The sequence below is a fragment of the Sorex fumeus genome, unplaced genomic scaffold (genome assembly GCF_029834395.1).
Source record: "Sorex fumeus unplaced genomic scaffold, SorFum_2.1 ptg000037l, whole genome shotgun sequence".
Taxonomy (NCBI): domain Eukaryota; kingdom Metazoa; phylum Chordata; class Mammalia; order Eulipotyphla; family Soricidae; genus Sorex; species Sorex fumeus.
Window position 1 is genome coordinate 11187505 of NW_026606094.1, and position 26431 is coordinate 11213935.

At 37.5% G+C, this 26431-nt stretch overlaps 1 protein-coding gene across 1 annotated transcript in view; it reads right to left on the reverse strand.

Moving 5' to 3' along the window:
- The window catches only part of CPED1 (cadherin like and PC-esterase domain containing 1), a 338587-nt gene that overhangs the window by 199845 nt on the left and 112311 nt on the right, over positions 1 to 26431 (reverse strand). The window contains exons 5-6 of the mRNA XM_056118573.1: positions 15973 to 16138; positions 14109 to 14277 (exon numbers count right to left, since the gene is read on the reverse strand). Of these exons, the coding sequence (XP_055974548.1) occupies positions 14109 to 14277; positions 15973 to 16138 (335 nt within the window). The remainder of the gene's footprint in view (positions 1 to 14108; positions 14278 to 15972; positions 16139 to 26431) is intronic.

The window sequence follows — 26431 nt, forward strand, 5'->3', positions numbered from 1 at the left end:
CAAGCTACCCGTGACATATGTGTTATGCCAAACACAGTAACAAGTGTCACAATGGAGATGCTACTGGACCCGCTCAAGCAAATTGATGAACAACAGGAAGATAGTGACAGTGACAGTGACAACTGAGAATAAATAAATAGAATGAAAGAATGCCTAAATGAGCTTTTTTTCTTTTCAAATAAGAGATAAAGTTGCTAACAACAGAATCACTCCTAAAAAGAAATTCTTTTCAACTGATGCACATTAAATCACATATATTTGCAAAATACTCACTCTTTTTCTAGAGCAAGCATGCATCTGAAATAATGTTGAGCACATTGCAGGCAGACTAATTAAGTGTCATTTTACAATCTTTACATAAGTTTTAATTATGTTTATTTACTTATAACTGGTCATCTATACTTTCTATTTATATATATTCACACTTTAAAATAGAACGCTAAAGAAATTTTAAAATTTAATCCAAATGAGATCAAGCAAGCTATCAACTCTTCTACATACTTCAGCAAGACTTTTATTCACAATTTTTCTACAGCTGACATAAATCTCCCCATCCTGCAAAAAAAGGCCAGATGTTCAGCAAAACAGTTTTTTTATACAGTCTGTCCCATAGCCTGCCTGCAGTTTTAGATGTAAAATGAAGATCAAGAGAAGAACACTTCTTAAGGTTCAAAAGCCAGACTGTACTTTATACCAGCTTCTAAAGACATTACTCATCTTTACCCTGGGAATATATGAGCTATCTCACCCAATATTATGAAACGCAAACTGCATAAATATTGACAACAAATGAGGCTAACTTCATTCCTGCAACTGTGTTGTGTTTCCAAAACTGAATAAGAGATATATGCATTTTTCAAAAAGCTTCCTAGTAAATAATGCCCGCCTCTTTGCCAAGATTCACTCTAGCCTCTGTGTACATTTGCTGACAACGTTAGCCTGAGAGGGAATGGCAGGCACTGGAAATGGAAGTATGGCTCTCCCTGCAGGCACAGAAGACAGCAAATGATTTAGTTCCCCAGGCTGGATAGGGCTTGCTTTAACTTAGGTTTTCACTGCAGGTTATTTTCACAGGTACTGACAGGAGAAAAAAGTTGCAATGCCCAATGCTTTTCCCTTTTTTTTTTTTTTTTTTTTTTTAGCAAAATGGCCCACCTAGAAATCAGACTCTGGTGTCTTCTGCATTTACTGGGCTGCCACTGGAAGATCACAGGAAAATTTAAAAGGGCTCTAATTCAGAGCTATTTCAGGGTAAGTCAAAGTGTGTTCCTTTCACACAGTTACAGTTTGAGAGGCGATTTTTGAATTCCAAGAATTCTTTCTGGAAAGCTGATTACATTTAAGGAATCATCTTCCTATAACATTTAAATTCAAATATCAAGAAATAAACATCCTCAGACATGAAATGGGCAGCCAGAACAGGGATTCATTTATTACTCAACTAGACAAAGCCAAGCTTTTGAGAGGCCTTCCTGCTGCAAGATACAATATCACTCCAACTGCAATTTCATCAATCAAGTTAGGCCTAGTCACGGATAATACAAAACTCTGGACATCATAAAGTTACAGATAGGAGTTTTCTCTGCTCTATAACTCCTTATTTTGTGATTCACAATGGATGAAGATTTGTGACATTTCCTTGTAAAAACCACATTTAATTTTTTTTTTTTTAATCTACACTAGGACTGAAGGAACAGAACAGCGGGTAGGGCGTTTGCCTTGCACGTGGCCGACCAGGGTCAACCCCATTTCAATTCCTCCGTCCCTCTCGGAGATCCCAGCAAGCTACTGAGAGGATCTCGCCCACATGGCAAAGTCTGGCAAGCTGCTCGTGATGTGTTTGATATGCCAAACACTGTAACAAGTCTCACAATGTCACTGGGCGTGCTCGAGCAAATCGATGAACAACGGGAAGACACATTTACCTCCCCACTCCGTTACACTATTATTATCTGTATGACATACATAATATACACACACTGTCCTCCCGGTGTTCATTGATTTGCTCGAACGGGCCCAGTGACGTCTCCATTGGAGACTTTGTTGTTACTGTGTTTGGCATATCGAATACATCCCGGGTAGCTTGCCAGGCTCTGCCGTGCGGGTGAGATACTCTCGGTAGCTTGCCAGGCTCTCCAAGAGGGGTGGAGGAATCAAACTCGGCTCGGCCAGGCTGGCTGCGTGCAAGGCAAACGCCCTACCACTGTGCCTACATAATATCACTTAATCACTTAATCACTTAACTTCCCGTTAGTCGTCGATTTGCTCGAGCGGGCGCCAGTAACGTCTCCATTTGTCCCTGTCGCGTGCTAGTGTAGCCCAATGGCATCTCTTCGCTCCGGGAACATGGAGGGCCTCAAACCGATCGTTCATGACCTTGACAAAGAAGTCTGACCATCTGGTAGGTGGGCGGCCACGCGGTCTCTTGACATCCCGTGGAATCCAATCAGTAACAGCTCTAGTCCAACGGTCGTCTTTAAATCTCATTACGTGACCAGCCCATCTGATTTTCGACACCTTGGCAAATGAGACAGTGTCCCTGATCCTTGATCGTCGACGGATGTCAGAACTCCGGATTCGTTCTCTCATTTGAGTGAAACGTGATATTCCAAGCATAGCTCTTTCTATTCTTCTTTGGGAGACCTGAATGGCGTTCTCATCTTGTTTGCGTAGGGCCCAGGTCTCTGAGGCATATGTTAATGCAGGAAGAACAGTGGAATCAAAGAGATGTGCCCGGAGCTGGAGGTTCTTCGTCCTCTTAGCTATTTCTTCGACGTTCTTGAAGGCGTTCCAAGCCGCTCTCTTCCTCCTGCGCAGCTCGGGTGCCAGGTCATTTGTCATGTTGACCTCTCGACCTAGGTACACATAGCTGTTGCATTCGGAGATGGTCGTTCCATTGAGAGCGAATGGGGCGTCAGGAACAAGACTGTTTCTCATAAACATTGTCTTCGTAAGATTCAGCTGTAGTCCTACCTTTCCACACTCACGGTCAAAGTCAGCCAGCATTTGTGCCGCTTGGCTGATGTTTGGTGTTATTAAAACAATGTCATCAGCAAAGCGGAGGTGGTGTAGTTGCCGACCATCTATCTTCACTCCCATTCCTTCCCATTCCAGTCGTCGCATGATGTTCTCGAGGGTGGCACTGAAGAGTTTTGGTGAAATGGTATCACCCTGCCGCACCCCTCTCTTGACATCAACGATCACTTCTTTGTAGAATGGTGAGATCCTGGTAGTGAATCCGCAATACAGCTCACGGAGGATCCTGATGTATTGGGCTTGAATGCCCTGATTGGCTAGGGCTTCAATGACCGCTTCCGTCTCAACAGAATCAAAGGCCTTCTTTAAATCAATGAACGTTAAGCAGAGCGGCATCTTGAACTCCCGAGAAACCTCAATGAGTTTGGTTATCGTGTGGATATGGTCGATGGTGCTGAATCCTTTGCGGAACCCTGCTTGCTCACATGGTTGTCCTTCATCTAGTGTTCTGCCAATCCTATTCAGGATGACTCGAGTGAACAACTTGTAGATGACAGACAATAGGCAGATCGGGCGATAGTTGCCAATGTCATGGATGTCTCCCTTCTTGAACAGTAGTATGGTCCTGCTGGTTTTCCATTGAGATGGAACCTTGCATTCAGACAGGTAGCGAGTGAAGAGCCGAGCCAGTGTATTGATGAGTACTGACGGCAGGTTCTTCAGGTGTTCAGGTCTGACCTTGTCTGGGCCGGGTGCTGTTTGCTTCTTTACTGACGAAATGGCGTGTCGGATTTCGGAAGGGAGAACATTGGGAACGACATACCCATCCTGTGGAATTTGGTATGTCGGCAAGTGGACATGGCTATCGAAGAGATTTGAGTAGAAGTCATGGATAATCTTCTCCATTGCCGTTCTGGAGGATGTGATGGATCCATCAGGACGTCGGAGGGCAGTCATCTTGGTCTTATAGTTGGCAAAGGACAGGCGGGCATTACGAATACTTTTCCCGGCTTCTGCCGCATCTACCAGTACTTCTGCTCTTCTCTCTTTGAGGTCTTCCTTGATCGCATCTCTGCACTGCTTTGCAAGCTCGGACGTTAGCTTGCGGTTGCCTGAGGCATGCGCCAAACCACGCTGGCGAATTAGCTCAAGAGTTTTCGAAGATAGGCGACTTTTTGTGGCTATCTCTCTCTTGGCGTTCCTCGCACATTCATGGAGGTGCTGAACCAGTCGATCGTATTCCTCGTCAATGTTGTCAACAATGGCATCTTCCCATGTTGCCGCAATAGTACCAAAGAGTTCCCAGTTGGTGGTCGTTCTGGGAGTTCTCTTTTTGAACTTTGCAGCCCTTTCTCCCCGCTCTGTGAAGTAGAATTTTGCACGAAGGAGACGGTGGTCCGATCCCGTTCGAAATTTTGGGACAACAGCGACATCAGTCAGGCAAAACCGTCGATTGAATATGATGTGGTCTATTTCGTTGTGGAATCGTCCACCGGGAGACTCCCATGTCCATCGTTTAGATTCTGCCTTCTGGAACTGTGAGTTACCATGAATGGTCTTGGTCGACATGATGAACTCAGACAGTCTCTCACCCTGTTCGTTCCATTCTAGGCCATGGGTTCCGATGTGGAGTTCTTCAGCTGATCTTCTTAGTCCTATCTTGGCATTAAAATCACCCACAATGATCTTGTAGAAGGTGTGGTCTTCTTTATAGAATTTCTCTAGCTCCATGTAGAACTTCTCGATTTCTCTTTCATCATAATGAGATGTTGGTGCGTAGACAACGAAGATAGAAACTGCAGGCAGTGAGCCACATCTATTCAAATGTAAACGTCCGATTCGGGTTGTTAGGCATTCGAATGAATCAATGCTCTTGGCCAAGTTTGTGTTGATAAGGACACCGACGCCTCCAACACCTCTTTTATCGCATGTTCCGAGGAACAATTCTTCTCCAGTGTCGAAAACGGCATGGTGAGATTCGTGCCTTCTTGTCTCGGTCAGACCAATGATGTCGTACTTGATCATTCGCGCTTGTACCATCAGGTCCTCGATGGATGCATCTGATGCTAGCGTACGTGCATTGAAAGTACAGACGATCATTTTTGTCTTCCTTCGTTGTGGCAGCCTAGGTCGGCCTAACTACATAATATATTTATATATTATCTATATGACTGTGTACGAAGATAACCATGGACATTTTTAACCAAAAGTTATGGTTAGAAGGCGTTTAGATGACTACTACTCTTGACTGCATGATTATAAATAAAGTAACTAATAATTAAATTGAGATCCTTTTAGGGAAAGATGTTTTTAAATAAAATTGCTTAAAATTATATTTGTGTTCAGAAAAAAAATTACATTGACCTAACAGCAACAAAAACGTTTGTTTTAAAATAAGTTCAGAAGACATAGTAAACAAATCATACAACTGGTATTCATTTGTGGGCTTGAAGCAGGACTGAGAGGGCCCAAGGACTGTTCTGGCAACTTTCAATTAGCCAGGCTGGATGGTTCAACATTCAGGTCCCAAAGTGATGGGGGTACCATGGCTCCATCTCCATCCCTGATGATCAGAGAGCCAAGACATCTTGGTAATGAAACTCGCCTTAGCCTTTAAGCTCTTTCCCCAGACCCTCCTTTGTCTCATCTTATTCCTCCTTTTAAATTTTAACATTCTTAGGAAACATCTGACACCTAGATCTTAAAATATGTTTATTTTATAAAGGTATTGCATTTTGCATATTGCATTTTGAAAACTTTACTTTCCATTATTTCTCAGATTTGCATTTCTTGATATTTTCCAACTCTCTCTAAAGCTTTTAGCAGATAAAACATCTCCGCAGCCGACCTAATTGAAAATAAATGAGCTCATAGTTATATCTGTTATTACTTTCATACCTCCTCTCACCGCCTGAATGTTCTATAAATGGCCACTGATAACCAGTTTAGTGAGCTTGCTCCAGTGCGCAATGCATAAATCACAACTGATTTAACTAAGTAATTTAGTCTTTGAATTTGGGACTCAGTACACACACATAAGAACAAGGTTTTACAGAATTTAGGAAGAGCATCTAATAAAATTTTGGTATCACATGGTAGTGAGATTTTCTTTTTACTTTTTATGGTCTTGTTCTCCACATTAGCATTGAGAATTGCTACTGAATTCCTCCCCGCCCCCCCCCCCACACACACACACACTAAAAAATATTGGAGGGTGTTCTGGAGAACAGGTAAGTGATTTAACAGACAAGTGCAATCTATTTGTTTTAACAGAAGCAGTACGTATTGCAGTTGAAGGGTAAATAAGTAATTCCTTGGTCTTCAAAATCTATCTGTAACATCAAAAATAACTTTGACCTTGTAAGGAAATAATCGCTCTCTGGCATGTTAACATAGGAAGCTTCACTCCCTCCCCCTGAGAGCAGAGACCAGTATTGTCCAAAATAATCAAGCAACATCTTAAAAAGAAAATCCCAAGGAGAGGAGGAAAATGTGAAGGACTGCAAGCTTCCTAGGGCTTCATTTGCACCTTGCATCTGTCTTGCAGATAAGAGAATGATTTGAATAAGAAACAAAACAGTGAAAAAATCTAAAGGAATTCAAGTCAGAGTAAGTTGCCCTTTCTCTCCATACATCTTCAAGGAATACCTTTTAAAAAAAATGATCACAAAGAGTGCCTCTCATTTCCAACAGGCATTCCAACTAGTACTGGGGAAAGTGGTACTAAGAGAAAGAAGAAAAAGGCAGGAGGAAAGAAGCATCTTAAGAAATTACTTGGAAAACCTAGGGTGGTATTACTTGGAATACCTAGGGGGGGTGGCATTCCTGAAGAGATGGTAAATGAGTAGAGAATTGAGATTGAAATATAAAATTGGCAAAAGGAAAAGAAATGATAAAAAAAAAGTAGGAAAGGGATTCTGAAGCAGAGTTGAACTGGTGTGCCAGTGGTGACAATGAACAGTGATCTCTGTAGAGTAAGGTAGGTGGCTGCAAAGGCATCCAAGAGAATTGGGTAAGAGAAGGACTTTTCTTCCTCTCCTTCCTTCAGCCTCACATGGTTACCTTGTTCCTTCCCCTAAAGGATGGGAAGCACCAAACTCAGATCCAGGATGCAGAGTCCCTCAGGGATAATGACCTGTCTCCCCAGAAGATGAGGAGCTGATGAGGAGATGCTTCAGGTGATGTCACACCTGTTTTTTTCTCCTTCACATTCACTCGAAAGCCCAAAGTTGATGGATGGTCTTGGAGGAATATGCCTTCCCCCCCGGGTCATCTTCATCCAGAATTCAAGGTGGGAGGAAGGATGTGATGGTGTGGGTGGACTCTGACCAGAGAAGTCATCTGCGATGTGGGAGCAGAAGGTAATGATGGAAAATGACTGGCGAGTGTGTGCGAGTCATGCTCTCCTCTCTCCTGGGATTCACCTGCAGGGCCGGCCTTCCACAGAAGTAGAGCTCCCAGAAAAAGGAAGCAAGGAATTAAGCAAAAATATATAGTGTGCTACTAAGTGTAATGGACTAGGAATTTTAAATTAGCATGGCTAATATAACTCAAGGAAATGAAAGAGAACTTTGGTTATATATTAAAGGTAAAGGTAAAGGCCCTCCCGTTGATCGTCGATTTGCTCGAGCGGGCCCAGTAACGTCTCCATTGGAGACCTTGTTGTTACTGTGTTTGGCATATCGAATACTCTCGGTAGCTTGCTGGGCTCTCTGAGAGGGGCGGAGGAATCGAACTCGGGTCGGTCATGTTGGCCGCTTGTAAGGCGAACGCCCTACCACTGTGCTATCACTCCAGCCCTGGTTATATATTAATGGTATATATCTACTTATGGGGCCAGAGAGATCATATAGTGAGCAGGGTTCTGCCTTGCACACAACCAACATGGTTTGGATCCCTGAGCACTGCCAGGAGTGATCCCTAAGCACAAAGCCAAGAGTAAACTCTGAGCACTTCCATATGTGTCTATCCCCTCCCCCCAATGCCGTCCCTCCAAGAATATATATTTACTTAATTTGGAAGAAAATTTGGACTTCACAGAAGAAAGTTATTTTAAATGAAATTTGAAAATCTGAATACTGAATAATAATGACACAAATAAGTCTTAATATATTTATAAGGGGTAAAATTGGGTAAAATGATAAATTGAAATAGATTGTCTGAACCAAAACAATTCAAAAAAACATACTACAAAATAACATTTTTTAAAAATCATGAAGAAAGAACAAAAGTGAAAAAATATAAAGAAGAGACCTTTTGACATATTTGTTAATTAGTTAGTAAATCTAATTGAGGAACAGAAAAGGTCTCTTTTACCTTGTGATACTAACTTTGTTGTTTATGCTTTTTCACTAATACCTCTGTCCTTATCATGTTTTGTAGATTATTTAAAATTGTTCTCCTAGATTCATGGGAAAAATGTTTTTAGATTATAACCATTAAAAATACAAATATATATGAGAAATATATATCAGAAGAAAACTCATAATAATCTTTTTAATATCCAATTAAATTATAAATTAAGTCAATAATAACTTAAGACAATAGAAGCTTTTTGTACTAGTTATAGAAGTTATGGAAAATAAAGACAAAATAAATAGGTTAAGTAACATATTCTTTAAAATAACAAGCAGAAAGGCAAGGGAGAAGGCAAGAACAAATTTCAATTAGCCACTGTGAGATGAAGTAAAAATAAATTGAGTTCTATAAAATTCAAATTAATAAATTTGATCCTTTAAGTATTTGTAGAATCGTATACTTATATGTAGAGTTCCTCTTTTCCAGTACCTATGTGGAAGATTTTTTTAAGAGAATGGGCATAAGTCAAAAGGAGGTCTCAATAAATTCCAAAGAGCAGTAGCATATTGGACACTAAAAATAATACAAAATAAAAATATTCCTATCAAAATAAGTGCTTAAAGTAATCCTATATTTAGAAACGTAATGTTTCTAAAGCCCTTGAGTTAAATAAGGCAGTTGTAAAGAATATGAAGAGGATTTAGAATTAAATAATTCAAAATTTGGAGACATTCCTAAAACTGTATGTCAAATAAAGGTACAGCTTTAGCCATTTTTATTAGGAGCCACAGATGCTGAACATAAAGGCAGGTTAACTTTTTAATAAAGGAGAAAAATAGTAAGAATAATAAATAGATTAGAGGAAACAACTAGAAGCCAAAGAATAACAAAAACAAGGGCAAAAATCTGTGAAATTGTGAACAACTTTGTAATGATGGGAAAGATTAATAACATTAAATTATGTTGAAAAGATTAAACAATGATAAGAACTTACAATACTCATCAAGAAATTAAAAAAAAAAGCAGTCAGGGAGTTAGTAAGAGGGGCCCGTTCTAGGTTTGATCCTCAAGGTCTCCAGAGCACCACTGGATATAACCCTGGAGATTTTGGGCATCACTTGCATGGCCTCATGGTCCTTGGTACCACAAGGCCAGAGCAGTGCAACTGTGGCCCTCTGCACTGAACTACCAGCCAGACTGGTCTAGATTCACCAAGGCTGACCCCTGCACTCCCTGAGCATCGTTTGAATACCTCACACCCCTCCAAAAATTTATACATAGCCAAAAATTACAAAATAATGTATTTTAGATGCAATAAGTATAAAATCAAAGCATTATACCTAGATACACACAAAAAATTTAGAAACCTTAGTGAAATGGATAAATTCCTAGAAAAAAATATACAAAATGCCAAATTGGGCAACAAGAAATTGAGGGCTTAAAATTGGTGAATTTTTCTTAATAAATTGAAATGTTAGCATTGTTTCTGAAAACCTGCAAATCTATTTTTATTTTTTTTGACATGCAACTGAATTATTTATTATCAACACTATAATAAATAAAGTCAGAGAGAGGAATAAGTATATAGAACAATTCAAATTTCCATCTTGAATGGCTAGTTTAAGTTAACCTTCTTATTCATAATTTAAATTATTTCCTTCTTGGCCTTATTTGTCATTGACAACACAAAACCTGCTAAAATACCTACCCAGGCATTCTCTCAAAATGAGGCTTGTACACCATTTTTATAAGAATCTCATAATGGGGGATGGAGAGTAGGGACATAGCCAAAACTACAATAAATGATTGCAAATCTACTTTTTTCAAGAGACTTATACCAATTGTTGAGTCAGTTATTTGCTCACATTTACGAACTGTTCCAAATAATTTGTGAGAAAAGTGAAAGTCATCCGGTGTTTGTTTTATGAGACTGCTCATAAAAATCTCAATTGAAAAAAATTAGAGAAATATAAGAAAATGTAATTATAAAACCAAATCAATTATGAGCACTAAGCTGAGCATTGAAAAAAATCCAAAATAATCAAGTAAATGTTGTTTCAATTACACACAGGTTTCATTAAAATAAAAGGTAGAAATTAAATAAACTTCATAAACTTGAGAAAAAAACAATCATATGAACATATCAATGAGAATGAGAAAAAAGCATTTATGAAATTAAGAATATTTTTCATGATGAAGACTCCCAGCAAGCTAAAATTATAAAGGAAGTTCTCAAACTTAGTAAATTTTGCAAATTTATATATTCTCTGGTTGAACTCAAAAGATTTGCAAATAAATTTATATGATGTCTAAGATTTGTTTCAAAATAACCTTGTATAAAGAAATGAGAATGGGGGCAACCAAGAGTGGGATGGGTGAGGTCCCCTCACCACCCCAAAGGATCCAGGCCCGGAAGCCGAAAACCTCAAGAACTCAACCACTGCCAAGCTCATGGCCACTCTCCACACACTCGGACAGGCCTCACCCATGAGTGAATCTATTTCTTGAATGTTCATACTTTACACCACCAATATACCAAGACTAGCATACCACATTTGATATGGAATTTAAAGTAGAAGGCAACCAGTCTTAGGGGGAAATATATTCCTACAGATATAGACACAAACACAGAAGGCTCAACCTTTAACAACCTTTAACAATGTTAGTAATCTCTTATCGAAGGGCTTAATGACACAATCTTTACACACTTTCCTCTAAGAAACCTTTTTTGGATCATTTTTAGCAGATTACTCATAGAAAACAATACAAAATAAATTATCTCAGTTCTGCTTTGTGGCAAGGATTGGAGTTTGGGATGGAAACTTCCAAAATATGGTGGTGAAAAGGTGTTATGGTGGTGGGGTTGGTGTTCAAATATTAAATGTAATAAAATTTGGTGAACAACTTCATAAAAAAGATAAAAAATTTAAAAATGGGAATGGATACAGTTTGTGTAGATTAAATACAATTACCCTTAAATTGCAATAGTTTTAGCATAATGAACAGTATTTGTGGTTAATTATATTATTCTCACAACTTTGAAAGACATTATACAGATTAAACACCAACAATCTACTGAAAATGTGTACTTAATGAACAATCTTGAGATGCTTTGACCACAAGATGAAAACCTATCTAAGAATATTCATGATTACTTTTACTTGTAAAGACATAGAAGTTCTGGCTAACTTTATTAAAGGGGAAAAGAATAAGGAAAGAAAATGTACATGAATTAAAAGAAATATGTAACATAACCTCATATGTAGATAAAATAATCATTGCCTAGAAAACCAATATTAATTGGAGCTTACAAGTTCAAATATAGTACATCTCTACTATATAACAACTTGATAACCGTTTTTAAAATATCAACAAATAGTCTAAAGAAACACAAGCAACTACAAATAAAATTCTTATGGAGAAAAACACTTATATTTTAACAAAAGACAATGAAAATGATGTAAACAGATGGAGAGAATATTTCAAAAATACACTAACGGTTTGATATAACCATACTTTGAAATTTCAGGAAGCTTTTTAAACAACTTAAGAATATAAAATGTTTTTCAAGGGAAGATCGTCTACAACATAGTAACTTAGTTTTAAAGAGAAGTGGAAAGGAAGAACCTCCTTGCCAAGTATTAAGATGTACTTACACTGCCAAAATGATAAAAATAAGTGGGCTAACTGGAACAGAATACAGAGCTCAGAGACAGCTTCATCTAAATATGGAACTTATAAAGGTGATGTCAGATGCCTGGGACAAAACAAGGTAGACTTTCCTGTCACTGCTGTTGCTGCTATTATTTTTGGTTTTGGAACAATACTTACTGGTGAATGGTGCTTAAAAATTACTCCTTGCTATGTGCTCGAAAATCTCTACCAGTGGTGCTTGGGGTACCATATGTGATGATCAAGATCGTGCCCAGATTGGCTGAATAGTACTTCAAGCACCTTAACCCCTGTACTCTTTCTCTGTCTCTGTGGACAAGATTTTAGTCATGAAAACTGGGTATGGAAAAAAATCTGAATCAAATTGAACTCTACTAGAATTAAATAGTTACATGCAAAGGGATAATTTAAAAGGTATTAGAAGAAAATGAAGAAATGGATCTTTGTGACTTAGAGACCTGATCATTATGTAAAGATTTGTGAGTGAGCCTGGGAGATAGTTCAAAGAGTTGGAGCATCTGCTTTGTAACATGCAGGAGGTTCAGGATTTGATCCCTATCTCCACACTACCCAGTACCAAGAACACCAGTGAGTGTGATTCCTGAGCACCAAGCTCCTCAACACAGCTAGGTGCAAACCAATATAATTTTTTATAAGAATTGTAAGAGATAATATTAAAAAATCAAATGAGACTCTATTTTTATAATTTATTTATTTTTATTGGATCACCCCAAGATACTCAGTTGCAAAGTTGTTCATGATTGGGTTTCAGTCATACAAAGTTTGACTCCTGTCCCTTCACCAGTGTACCTTTCCCACCACCAATATCCCACAACTCCCATCCATCCTGCCACTCTCACAGACACTTTTCTTGACTCTTTCTCCTCCCTTCTCTCTCTTTCCTTTTTGGGCATTATGCTCTTACCTTAACTCTGAAGTTCTAGCATTTAAACTGCAGTTTCTACCCATCTGAGGGCATGTAACTGAATGTGAGATCACAAAAATTCATTCATTCATTCATTCATCATCCTGTTATTCGTCGATTGCCTCGAGCAGGCCCCAGTAATGTCTCTTTCATCCTAGCCCTGAGATTATATTCAAGGCTCTTTAGGAGAGACCCATCAATGTTACTGGTATTTGGCATATTTGGTACGCCACGGGGAGTTTGCCAGACTCTGCCCTGTGGGCAGGCTACATTCGATAGCCTGCAAGTTTGTCCAAATTAGGAATGTGATAATAAGATGTCATAAAAAGATGTCATGACTTAACCAACACAAATCTCAGGGCTGGTGTCAGCATGTTAGTGATGATGGCGATGGTGGTGATCTTTGTGCTGCCTGTCCCCTCACTCCAGAATAGTTCACTGAGGTCAGGCATCTTGGATGCAACAGAGACCAGAACAGGCAAGATGCCTGACCTCAGATGCCTGATCACAAAAATTGTTTTCAAATAAATTTATGATTTTGTTATCAATATGTTTGCTTTTTATACATTTTCTATATACACAGGGGTCACATAAAAATGTCTTAAGTGAAAAAATGGTTGTGGGTAGAAAGACTTTAAGAAGTTCTGCTCTAAGTAATTACTTCTGTCAAACCATAAACTCTTAAAAATTTATCAAGTATGTCTTCACTAAACCTTATTTTAAACCAGAAGATGTGTCAACATGAGTTACCTTGATCACTAAAATTTTAAGATTATTGCTAAGTTCTTTCCTAAATTTCCTCATCATTTTGTATGTCATAGATTACATTTGATAATCTGTTTTCTCTCTTATACAAAAAATTTCCATATTTACTGTTGTAAAAAGTAGGTATAATGTTTACTAAAAAGCATAAAGGCAAATTTATATTCCATTTGTTATGCTGATTTCTTGAATAAGTGAAAAGTCAAGGAAAATGTGCATCATTTTTGTAATAGGTTAGATAATTGAACTAAAATGATGAATTGGGGGAACAAAGATGTAACTTCCATGATTCCCTAATTAATTAATTTTTTTCTGCTTCATTTGTGAATCTGTATGTATTATATAAATATCTCTATTTCTGGAAATAAAATGCGATCCTGTTCAAGGGAACTTGATAATCATAAAGGTAGACTAACTCGCTTTAATTATCTGAAATACACTGTGTGTGAAATAACAGCTTGAACAGAAATCTTACCTTGACATTGAAGCGTTTTTTCTTTGGTGGATTCCACACTGTGCCAGTCGAATGAATGAACACACGCAAAGGTGTTAAGGATGTTACCAACACATATGCTTTAAGAATCACAGATAGGTCTTCAGATCTAAAGATCACTTCCTTTGGAGAAAGGACTGTTGTTTGATTCCTACAAAATAAATAATAATTAATGCTCCATAAATTAGGTGAGTATGTAATTTGTTTGGCCTTTGTCATACCCTACGTGTGTTTATTTAAACAGATTTCACTATTTATTAGAAGCACTCCCAGGGATAGACATATACAGAGAGAAGGAGTTCTGAGGCAAAATTTCATTCATCCAGACAGACTCAAGGAAACATGAGTAGGGTCCTCAGTAGTGCTCACGGTGCATTGGAGGTCATACCTGGGGAAACTTGACCAACTAGGCCTTTCAAAAAAAGGATCTGCTCAGGCCACCTCAGTGGTGATCAGGACCCCAGGACCAAACCCAGTGATGTTACAAAGGCCAAGTGGGGCCAAGGACAACCCATAAGAGGGACATTCTAACTGCTGTGCTATCACTCAGTTCCAGGAAAAAGATTATTTTTCAATAAAAGAGGTAGGAAAATGTTACTAAATCAAATTACTGAAAAAGTAATTTGCCACATAAGCTACGGTTGCACTGAAGGTGATACAAAGTGGAGTAGAAGGAGCAGAGAAACACTGCAAACCCTCTAGCTCTGCCATTACCAACCTATGCTTCTACACCTAGACAAGGAAAGATGCTAACGGGTCCAGGCGCATGGACCAGCAGCAGAGTGTCTGCTGTGTAAGCGTGAGCTCAGAGTTCAATCCGTGCCAAGACCCTCACCTTGCCAGGCACTAACCCTGTCAGTCCAGACATTGCAATTTCAAGCAAATACCACAACCAAGTGTGGGATCCCTGGACATCATAACAACAACAGAAAATAAAGCAAAGAAGAGGGGGAAAAATGAATTTTAGTTTCTTTTTTTACTATTGGATTGGTCACCTGAAAGTGTCAACACACTTTCCTCACTAGTTTGATTTTAATAACCCTCGCCACTGATACGTAAGGTCTATTGGAATTTTCCTTTGGTTTAAAAAGAAAAGTAATACCATACCAGCTGGATGTTTTACTATGAAAAATACATTTTCCTCGTAAAGCAGGCTAAATGTATAACTATTTTCTTTTCTTAATCACAATACTTGAAATATCTAACTTCTAGCAGGGAAAATCATATGTATTTTAACTACTGAAGTTTAAGAAAACTTCAGATGTCTATAATTCTTTGATAAATACTATTCACTGTGGAAATATGACTAAATAATTATAGTTAGGTGAGGTGAAATCATTTGTGTCTTGGATAAGAAAACTAAAATCTCCTCATTTTTCACTGTAATTTAGTTACATTTTGAATTCCTCCCCCTGAAAGTTGCTTGGATATCTTGATATCCTGCAATTGCTTTCTTAGATCCTGGGAGCCATAAAAATAATAACTAGGGGGGAAATGCATTCAGCCTTAGTCACAGAATAAGGCAATGTCATTTGAGTATAAAATGGAAGTTAAAATTTTATAGTTGCACATTGTCAAGGTCTTAAATTCAATTTCCTGTAATGTAACTTCCTAGATAAGAGTCCTATTTACACGAATGTTTATTCTATGGCAGGGGAGGCTTGAGTTAGTCTAGAAGAAAATCAATGATGGCATTCTTTATTAAGAAGGGACACGTAAAAATTTATGTAACAGAACCCAATAATTCAAACACGTAAAATACCCTGGATCTGTTTGGGTGCTTTATTCTTACAAACTCTCACCTGCAATACATGTTGGATATAACAATTCAAAATAATTAGCTTACAGCTGTTCCTGTCTCCAGTCCAACAGTTTCCACATATGAGGCTTCCCTGCTTTTAAAAGGTGATGCGAAGCATTCTGCTGTGGAGCACTCTGATGATATGGAGCACTCTGCTTGAGTAGTACACGCTGGTCCAGGCATATAGAGAGGTTCACCAGGCGTTGTAATTCTGAAAGATTGTAGTGAGCAGAAAAGAATATTTCTATTCTTTGTTTTTGGAGTTGCTTCCAAAATTGCATCCATTGCTCAGCAGTAAGATCCCTGAGATGTGGGCAGCAAATATGCTCCCCATGCTGAATCAAGCTTATCTTCATTAAGGAATTAGGTATGAATGCATGTGAAGAGATACCTGGGCAGTACAGTCCCTTCTCTTACATCGACAATGAATTCTTATGTAATAACAGATTTTTAAGTTAGCCAGTTTAGAAGGGGAGGTAGACAAGATGTCTCTAATAATACAATACCCAGTGCCATCATCCTCCTCACAGCTAAGAGATGCACTCTCAGCCCAGGAACTGTGGCTTCAGTTTGCCATGAGACTATTACCTAGACAACTTAAGTAGATTTCCTGATGATAATCCTTCACGTGCTACAATTAATCTGGTTTAGTGACACCGGTAACTTCAACGAGGAGCCTATTCTACTGTAAACTGTTGAAGTATCTAAAAGTAAAGATCATCAATAACTCAATATTAATTCTAAAAACTCATATTTTTATATTTTAGATAGATATGTTACATCTACATGGTTATAAAAATCAATTTGTAACGAAAGTTACTAAAGAAAAAAACATACTACTCTCTACCACACAAAATTAATTGCTATTATGTCAAAATGTTTGAAGCCCAGATAAACACAGAGGATAAGATACATCTGATTGTTCAATATAGAAACTGATATATCACTATAATCTATATGAGATCATATGGATATAGATATTTATGGTAGATAAATTATATAAAATAAACATCATGATTTTCTGTCTGACTAATTTACCTGCTAATCTGAGTACTTTCCACATAAACATTCACAGAATTTCTAAGCACTTATTAATGGTTTATGATATTCTATTATATAAGCATCCAATTCAACACTATGCCTATTTTGTAATTTAGATCTGAGGGGCAATATTTTTCATTTTTCTGTTTCAAAACTAATGCAGTTAAGGCCTGGAATAAGGCACAGTGATAGATAACACACACGCTTTGCAAACATAAGCACTAGGTTCAATCTCTAGCATCACAAAAAAAGAAAAAAAAAGAAAAAGGAAATAAGTGAAAATACTGCAATGAGAATCTTATACATCTGTTTTGGTGTACTTTTACAAGTTTTCCTAGGGGCAAAATCTAATTGGTATGTATAATTGCCAGGCCACTGGGTAAATGCATTGCAAATTTGATAGACATTACTAAATTGCTTTCCAAAAAATTGCCCCAATTTCCACTCTCTGTAACGGCATCTGAAAGTTTTTTCCTTGCTGCTGGGTCACAGTGCTTTATTTTTAAATTATACAATTTATCTAGCTCTCAGAATGGAACAAAGCCTTTAAATTATCCCCCCCCCCTTGTGCACATTTCATCAATACTAACATAGTCTAATTTCAAACACTTCACACTCTTAAGTAAAAGTCAGCAGAAGTCAAGCTGTTCAACGTATTCCCACATCTCATTATTTAGCACAGTGTGATCTCTCCCCAAAAATGATAGGCTATTTGTAAGGCTTTCCTATTAATGAAGCTCTAATACATCATAATAAAAGAAATATTCAAGTTGCTTATTTCTGGAGGTGACAAATGAAGAGTCATTAGGGTAATTTCTTTTCTTTAAAACCAAAACTCAGAAAAAGTTGAAGTGTTTATATAATCCTCTAAATTCACAGTAAGTAAATGTGTTCTCCTTTTCAATAGATGTTTTTTAGAATTTATTGCTAGGAAATTTTTCTCTCTCCAGAAGAGCTAATATGTTTGTCTCCTTTTGTATCATATGAGAAAAGTGTGATTTATAATTATTTTCCTTTTACCTTTGCTTCCAGGAAGCACAATACAGATTGGAAATTCAGGGAGAACTTACTTTAAATGAAGCTAGGTCATATTATGAATTTTGCCATAGTAATAGTTGAATGATTTTGAAGAAATAGCAGCAAATATGTCCAAAGAAAAGCTAATCTAATGCCACCTTTTTCTGGATTGGCTCAAGTGAAATAATCTATAAAATGTAGTTGAAAAATGCCAAGATTATGTCAGATTTCCACATCTCTAAAACACCCAAACTGGTTAAAAAATAAAATTGAATGCTAATAAAATTTTCAGCCTTTATGCGATTTATATTTACTCTCTCATTATGTGTGTGTGTGTGTGTGTGTGTGTGTGTGAGAGAGAGAGAGAGAGAGAGAGAGAGAGAGAGAGCACATAGGGAGGGAAAGAGATACACATAAAATGTATTTAAATTCTTAACTTTCCATTATTTTATCTCATTTCCTTTTCTCTTGATTCTATCCCCCAGGTTAAAAATAAGCTTTATGGATATCTTAAAATGTTTCAACTTCGTTTTGTTGAGTTTTTATAAATACAGTGAAAAATTTATGTACACTCACTTTTAATTTAACTCAGTAAAAGCAGTCACTTCCATATCTTGTATTTGACATATCAACAAAGGACTTTCATGAACTCACTGGTTTAATCTACTTTTTAAATTTTATTTATTTATTTATTTTGCTTTTTGGGTCACACCCGGCGATGCTCAGGGGTTACTCCTGGTTCATGCACTCAGGAACTACTCCTGGCCCTGCTCAGGGGACCATATGGGATGCTGGGGATCGAACCCAGGTCGGGCCGCGTGCAAGGCGCTACCCGCTGTTCTATCACTCCAGCCCCTAATCTACTTTTTTTTTTCTTAAAAAAAAAGGTATTCCATTTCCTTTTTTCCTGTTAACCCCAAGACACAAAAACCCTGGAAATCACCTGTGATCAATATCAAACTAACTTCTGTTAAAATGAACTTCAATGTCTACTAATCAAACGTTCTTAGAAATTAATAAACATGAACACTCTAACATGGCTTTTTTAACCCTCTTATGAAGACTAAATTAATTTTAGATTGTGCTTTTACTTATTTACTAGCTTGATCTTAGCTTGCAGAAGCTCTGAAGCTTCTGACCTGAGTCCTCACCCAGAGTGAAAATAGACAAATTTTAAAGGATGTATGAAGACTGTTCTCCTTATGTCTTTTAATGCCTGATTGGTCAGGTGATTCGAGTGCAATTTTACCTACAGCAAAATTATGTAAATATTAAAGAAGAAAAAGGAGATCTGGATTTTTCTTTTGATTTTTTTTACTAACTTATGATTAATTGGAGGGTGACATTGTCAAAGAGGTTACAAGAATTCAAAATGCAATTTTCTACAAATTTTCTCACCATCCCACATTACCAAATACATTTCTGATCTACTAGGGCTTGAAAGGTAGTACAGGGGTTAAGTATTTATCTTATAACTAGCTGTCCCCAGTTCAATCCCTGGAATTTCATATGTCCCCCGTCCCCCGCATCCCAGAGTCAAGAACTGCCAAGTGTAACTAAAAAATTAAACAAGTAATTAAACTAACACATACACATATGTCCAATCCATAACAAGAGCTTGGTAAATGTTCAAGTCATCTGGGTAAGTGGGCTACAGGTTAAGTCAATGTACAATTAGAGAACAAAATAGCTTTACAATGTATTGAAAATATTTAATTATTTTTTCCCTTCCACGTGGCATAAAATTATTTATATCAGAGGCAAAGACTAAGCACTAGAAAAACACTTGTTTTAGCAAAGATTAGCTGCCAAATTTATATGCGTTTAATTTAATGTTTTGCCCTAAGGCTAATAATTAATAGCAAGATACTAGTGAATGTGTAATTATATTTCACATACATATGAAAATTACTTTTCATGTTACAAAAGCTAAAGTTGGCCAATGTTTTTTATTTTTAAACTTCCAGTGAAAATAAAGAGTTGTAATAATTAGGTTTAAAATTAGAAGTATAAATAAATACAATTTATGGATGTATTAATTGTTTTTCCTTCCTAAATACATTTATAAGTCTTAGGCCTTAACTACGGAGCAAAAAAAAAGCCATGCAAATATACCATCACAATGTACATGTAAACCTAAATGAACAACATTCAAACTAAAGTGAAGAGGAGGAAATAGTTATCCACTCAGGCACTGGGATGAAATGCAAGATGGCAGTGTCACAGAGGTAACAAAGAGATTATTCACCAAGCGGCTATTAAAACCAGGTCTATTAGCAGGAGGGTGGAATTATGGTAAATCAACAACAGGTGCTGAGTCCCTAAAACCAAAGAGCAGGATTGTAGGGGAAAGCCTACAATGAACACACACTCCTTCCACAGAGAGACCCGTCAGTTCCCTCAAGAAAGGAGTTAGAGAAGAAAAAAAACCCAATTCTCTCCTCCAGATCTCTAATCACCTTGTAAAGTTCAGAGGGCTGGAAAGGCCGGCTGATGCCATCTGAGAGATTAATATCCTGAAGCATCCTGTGAACCTCCCAGGCCCAGTGGAGAATATTCAAGTCCATAAAAGCTCTATATTTATAAAACACAGGTTTGCACCCTGATCTATTCCTTATATAATATCCATGTATCCTAGAGAAAAATTATATATGTTTACATATATGTGAGCACATGTGCACATTTAGAAAGGTGATTAAGAGAGTAATCATACAAACTTTGATCTCAAATAAGAGCATGTTTATGTCGCAAATGGGAATGGCTTAGGCAAACCATGTGAAATTGCCTTTCATTAGGTCAAAATCAACTAAATATTGATCAAGTAGTAGTCATTACATAAAGTTCTCTGAGGGCAAGATGGTACCTATTGGAGAGAAACGAAAGGTAACTAAATTGTCTGTGAAAGAAAGCTCCACTAGCTAGAATGCCTGCTGTTAGGAATGTGATGTTTAATATTATAATAATCTGACTGGGACAAAAGATACCCAGGTTATAATCATACATGGGTATATCTGTGAGACAGCTTCTGGAAGAAAAGTTTCTAGAGGAAATGTGAACTGTGGAAAAGAGATAGCTCTCCCTAATGTGAGTAGGGTGAATGGGCATAAAACCAAAACTTTAAAGTCCTGAATAATACAAAATGGCAGAGGATGATTGATTTTGGTCTCTGCCTGACTGGCTGAGCTGGGACATCAGTTTTCTTCTGTCCTCAACAAACCTGGTTCTTAAGCCTTCAGACTCAGGCTGGAATCCATATCACTGATCACTGACCCTTACATCATCAGTTTTGCAGTCTCCAGGTAGCAAATGGAAGATTATGTGACCTCTCAGCTTCCAGAATCACATATCCAATACCTTACAGTAGCACTCTTTCATTTTGTAGATAGACATAAATAGATGGAAAATCTGATTGGGTTTTTCTATAAAGAACCCTTTAAGGCTTCTCCAGGGAGCATAACATGAGGCCCCATAACCATGCCACTGGACTCCACTCCGATCTTTTTTCACTCGGGGAGCCCCAGAGGTGGGGAGACGGGTGAGAGCCCCCCATCGTTCCCTGAGGGACTCAGTCCTGGCAGCTGACCTCCACAACCAAACCACCACCATGCTCCAGGGCACTCGCAACACACTCAGGCCGAGCCTCACATATGAGCAAACATATTCCTGGACCGTGAAAGCGGCTGCATGACACATCATAAGACACTCCCTACCTGTTCTTCATAATTACCACACCATATATGATGGGGTTCAAACAGTAGCCAACAAATCATAGAGGGAAATATATATATGCATATATACATGTTTTCAGATAAATATACCAAAGCTCACATAACTTTAACAACATGTTAGTGATATCCTATAGAATGTCTTAAAGGCTCCTGCCAAAATAGAAAAATCTTCACACTGTTTCCTCTATGAACACTTTTTTTGTAAGCATGTTCAATAGTTCTTCATAACAGACAATACAAAATATATTCTTTCAGTTGTGTTTTGGGACAGGGCTTGGGGCTTGGGATGGAAATACCCTGATTTTGGTGGTGGGAAGGTGTAATGGTGGTGGGATTGGTGTTTCAATATAATATCAAATACTGTGAACTAAATTATCACTGTATCACTGTCCTCCCCTTGTTCATCAACTTGCTCGAGCGGGCACCAATAAAGTCTCCATTGTGAGACTTGCTGTTACTGTTTTTGGCATATCAAATACATCATGGGAAGCTTGCCAGGCTCTGCTGTGCGGGCGGAATACTTTCGGTAGCTTGCTGGGCTCTCTGAGAGGGGCAAAGGAATCGAACCCGGGTCAGCCATGTGTAAGGCAAACCGCCCTACCCACTGCGCTATCGCTCTAGCCCGAACTAACTTATAAAATTTGAAAAAGAACCCTTTAAAAAGGGTCTTGCTTTATAGCAGCATATAATGAGCTGATATATATTAAAATGAGCATTAGCACATATTTAAAATAATAGAAGCGAGCACCATGTTTCCCTGTTACTAAAAAAAAAAAGAACAAAGACTCTCACCTCTGAATCTGCTTTCTTCTTTGCAAGTTGATGAGAAAATATGGCAGTAAGCTCAATACGTACAAGACAAATATTTGCTGAGTGATATCTAGATGATTAATAAAATACTTTTCAACCTCAAATGTCTGCAATCCTAGTGAAAAGTTATCATTTGTAATATTGGCTGCACATGACCTACTGGGGGCTGTAAGTGGCAAGGTTTTAAAGGTCAGGGTCAAAACGCTGGCCCCTGTAAATTCAAGTATTGTTACAGCAATCCTGATTGCTCCATAGGGTCAGAAGCTGCTGACCTGTTTTATTTATGTGAGGCCCAATAAACCTAATAGGCGAGGTTGTCGCTGTACTCTGGCATGTGTACTGACACTGTTAAGATCCTGACAGATGGAAATAGTATGTACCTTGTGATGTAATGACCCCCGCTGATGAAAAGGCAGAGTCCTTTGAGAAGAAGCGGCTCTCTACTGGTTCAAAGGTGGAAGCAAAAAGGTGACTAATATTATCAATATAAACAGACATGTGAAAAGCAAGAAGAGATAAAGTCAGGACTGTGAGAGGCCCTCTATAAATGAAAATTAACAGGTGGTTTTGATAATAACCCTTTGAAACAGCATCTAAATTTGGAGATTAAATTAGATCAGACTTGAAAACCCTGCAGTTCTGCCCCCAGGGCCCCAAACATTCCCCATACATAAAGCCTGTTCCCTCTTTACAGAAAAAAGGGGCCCTGTCTCCCAATTCCAGGAAGCAGGAAAGGAATCTCTGAACCTCCACTGTTGGTTGTGTTAGTCTGTCCCCTAAGTCCCCCATATGAATGGTTAGGATTCTGGCTTCAATGTTTTATCCCAATCGAACTCTTTGTTTATATTGTTGGTATGGGGATTTTCCCCAATAAAACCATGTCATAAAAATTATATTCATTGACCTGGGAGATAAAGTGTACATTTCTAACAGATGGCAGCACTCTGGGGAACTGAACCTTACAAATATAATCACTTTCAGCTCCAAATCCTTGAGAAGATATTAGGAAAGTATCAACTATGCTTCCACTTCTTCAGCAGTGTGCAAAATGGGGAAAAAAACAGACCCCAAGACAGAGTCAAGTTCAGCCATGCAGTCACTCACTAGCAATTGGAAGTCTTGGGTAACTGAACCAAAACTCTGAGGGCAGAGGTTCTTGTTCTTTTCTTCAGTTGTCCCTCTAGTTCTGACAGACTGATTGTTAATTGGGAGATTAATAAATCTCTGTCTAATACATCGAATCCAGTTTTTCTATCTAAATAATCAGAGACACGTGTTATAATAAATAGGGAGCTAAAAGGACAAGGTGAGCAAGCCAAGTTTTGAGCAGCCTCACTAGATATACAGAATAAACTAGAGAGGTGTTTGGGGGAGCAGAGATTTTTTTTACAGGCTAAGAAATCTAACACAGAGAATCATTTTCTCCCTGTGCTTCAGAGTCTGATGCAATGTGACTCCAGCAGTATGATGGGCACCTTGAGATCAACAATACAGGGAAAGATGCCTAACAGTGACAGTCCCATGCATAATTTCCTAGACCTCAGGGCAAGCAAAGAGAGCATGAAAGTGAAGACACCAGCCGAAAGCCAACAGGAAGTCTGTCCTTAACAAAGTCTGTGAGGGAGAGATTAGGGATACTTGTATTGGGGTTATAGGCAGGTTTGCTTTCCCAAGAGAATGGAACCAATATATCTGGAACATTGTGATATAGTTGGGGGAAAAATAACATTGTTTTTACAAAAGTATTTTATACATCCTTCATTTTATAAACTACACTCCAAATAGCACTTTTTTAAAAAATCATTTTCTGCCTACTAAAAGATTTATATTCATTGGCATGAGCATAAACCATACTTAACTTTTCTCAGTTCAGTATCTTATCAGGAAAATGAGGATAATAATTATACTAGTAATAAGGAGAACCTACCACAAGTGAACATTGACAGAATTAAATATCAGACTTCCTTTAAAGTACTTTGTATAGCATATGGGATATATTAAGGGCTAAAAAAAATAGAAAATATCTACTTCTAGTAGTACAGAATAATCCCTTTCTATAATCTAAAAAACCTGTTTACAACTTCAGAAATTTCAAAGGCCAACTAAAATGTTATTACATTGAATTTATTCAACACTAAGTGGTTCCCAGCACTGCTGACTATCAAATAAAGCCTAATCTATTAAATTCTCTTCTATATGACTCTTAAACATCTGATGTTTGACATTGGTCTTTCAAGAACAAGGCAGGAAATATAAGTGATAAGCACAAATGGGAAGCCTAAAATAAAACACAGCATCTTTAAGTATCCTGTAAAGACACACTCATTTTGTTTTTGTGATGTTCTTCAAGTTTGATATTGTGGTATCTCAGCAGAGCAATTCATTTCCTGTTCTGTTTGACTTACTTAAAGGAGCTCTGTATGAAAGCTAGGTCTCCATGGATGAAGAAAGCCTAAGACTGACCTAGTTACTGCAACAGTTAAGTCAGTTCTCTATAGCTGTGTTCAAGGAAAAACTTCTTTACAAACAGCCATCACAAATTTAAAGACACCGCTTTTAGTAAACAAATTTATAACACATCTATAAAATTCCTTGGACTATTTATGACCTACTCCTGAGCTTCAATGATAAAGTGTGAGGATGAATAGGCTTGAGATATATCAGTTCCTTCATTAATTTTTACACACATTTAATGCAAATGGCATTGGGCCAAACACTATCTTTAAAAGAATGAGTACAGCAAATACTTAAAGACATTGATGCTGCATAATCCTGGATTTATGCCAAAACACTCAAAATTCCTCTGTCAAGATTCAACACTGTTATCTATGTAGTTTTGACACCAAGACTTGACCATGGTTTCAGAAGATCATTTTTAGGCTACTACCTTATATGAGTGCATCAAATTACAAACAGCACAGTGTTCTAATAGAGAACATTTTGGGGAGGAAAAGAATACCATCCACTTCATGTTACAGGAAATAAGATGCAGTCCATGTCCTGATGTAAGTAGAAACACAATTTGTCCTATAAAAATGGCCAGATCAATGACATGGCAATGTGCTTTAAAAGGGGAGTCATTGTATAGTTTCCACCAACTAACCGATCAATCAATCAAATGTTTATTGAGCACTCAGTAAATGCAAGCCATAAATACTCTCCTTTCTGATCTTTTTCAGTGGAAGTGTCAAAGTCATGCAATTCTACAAAAACAATTTTCTCCACAGACTGCTCTGTTTTGACCACGGCAACATAAGAACCTTGAATTTTGCTCATTTTCCTTGGTAATAAAAGCTATGTCTAGACTACTACTTCAATTTTCTTGCCCTGTGATTTCACTGCAATGACCAAACAGCATGAAAGATTGTTTTATTACTTTATGGCAGCTTAATTTTGCTTTGATATTTTTCTGCATGAATTTTCCAGGAAAAAAGAAAGGAAAAAATGCATGACTACTTCAGCAAGACCAAAGATGAATAATTGGGTATAAATTAATGAGCATCATTAATAAAAATTTGAAACACAACCTCTACAAATATTCATACATAGAATATAACAAATTTAACAGAATAGCTGTCTAAGCCCACCCACTGTGAAAATAAGTTAATCACTTTATCACTTTTAATTTTTTTCTCAGGAACATTTTTTTGAGAAAACCATAAACTACTATTGCTATAATTTGCATCAAAATAATTAATGACTTAGTAGAACACTGTAACAATTATTCTAGATTCTTTTAAGTACATTGAAATCAATCACAATTTATGTATAAGACACAAACATTGAAAGCCAATGGCCTATTTTAAATGTAACCATGTGTTAACATCTCTCTCCTTTAACAACTTATCTGACCAACTCAACTTTTGATTTTTATCTGCTATAATTAGTATAACAGAGCACATATTAAC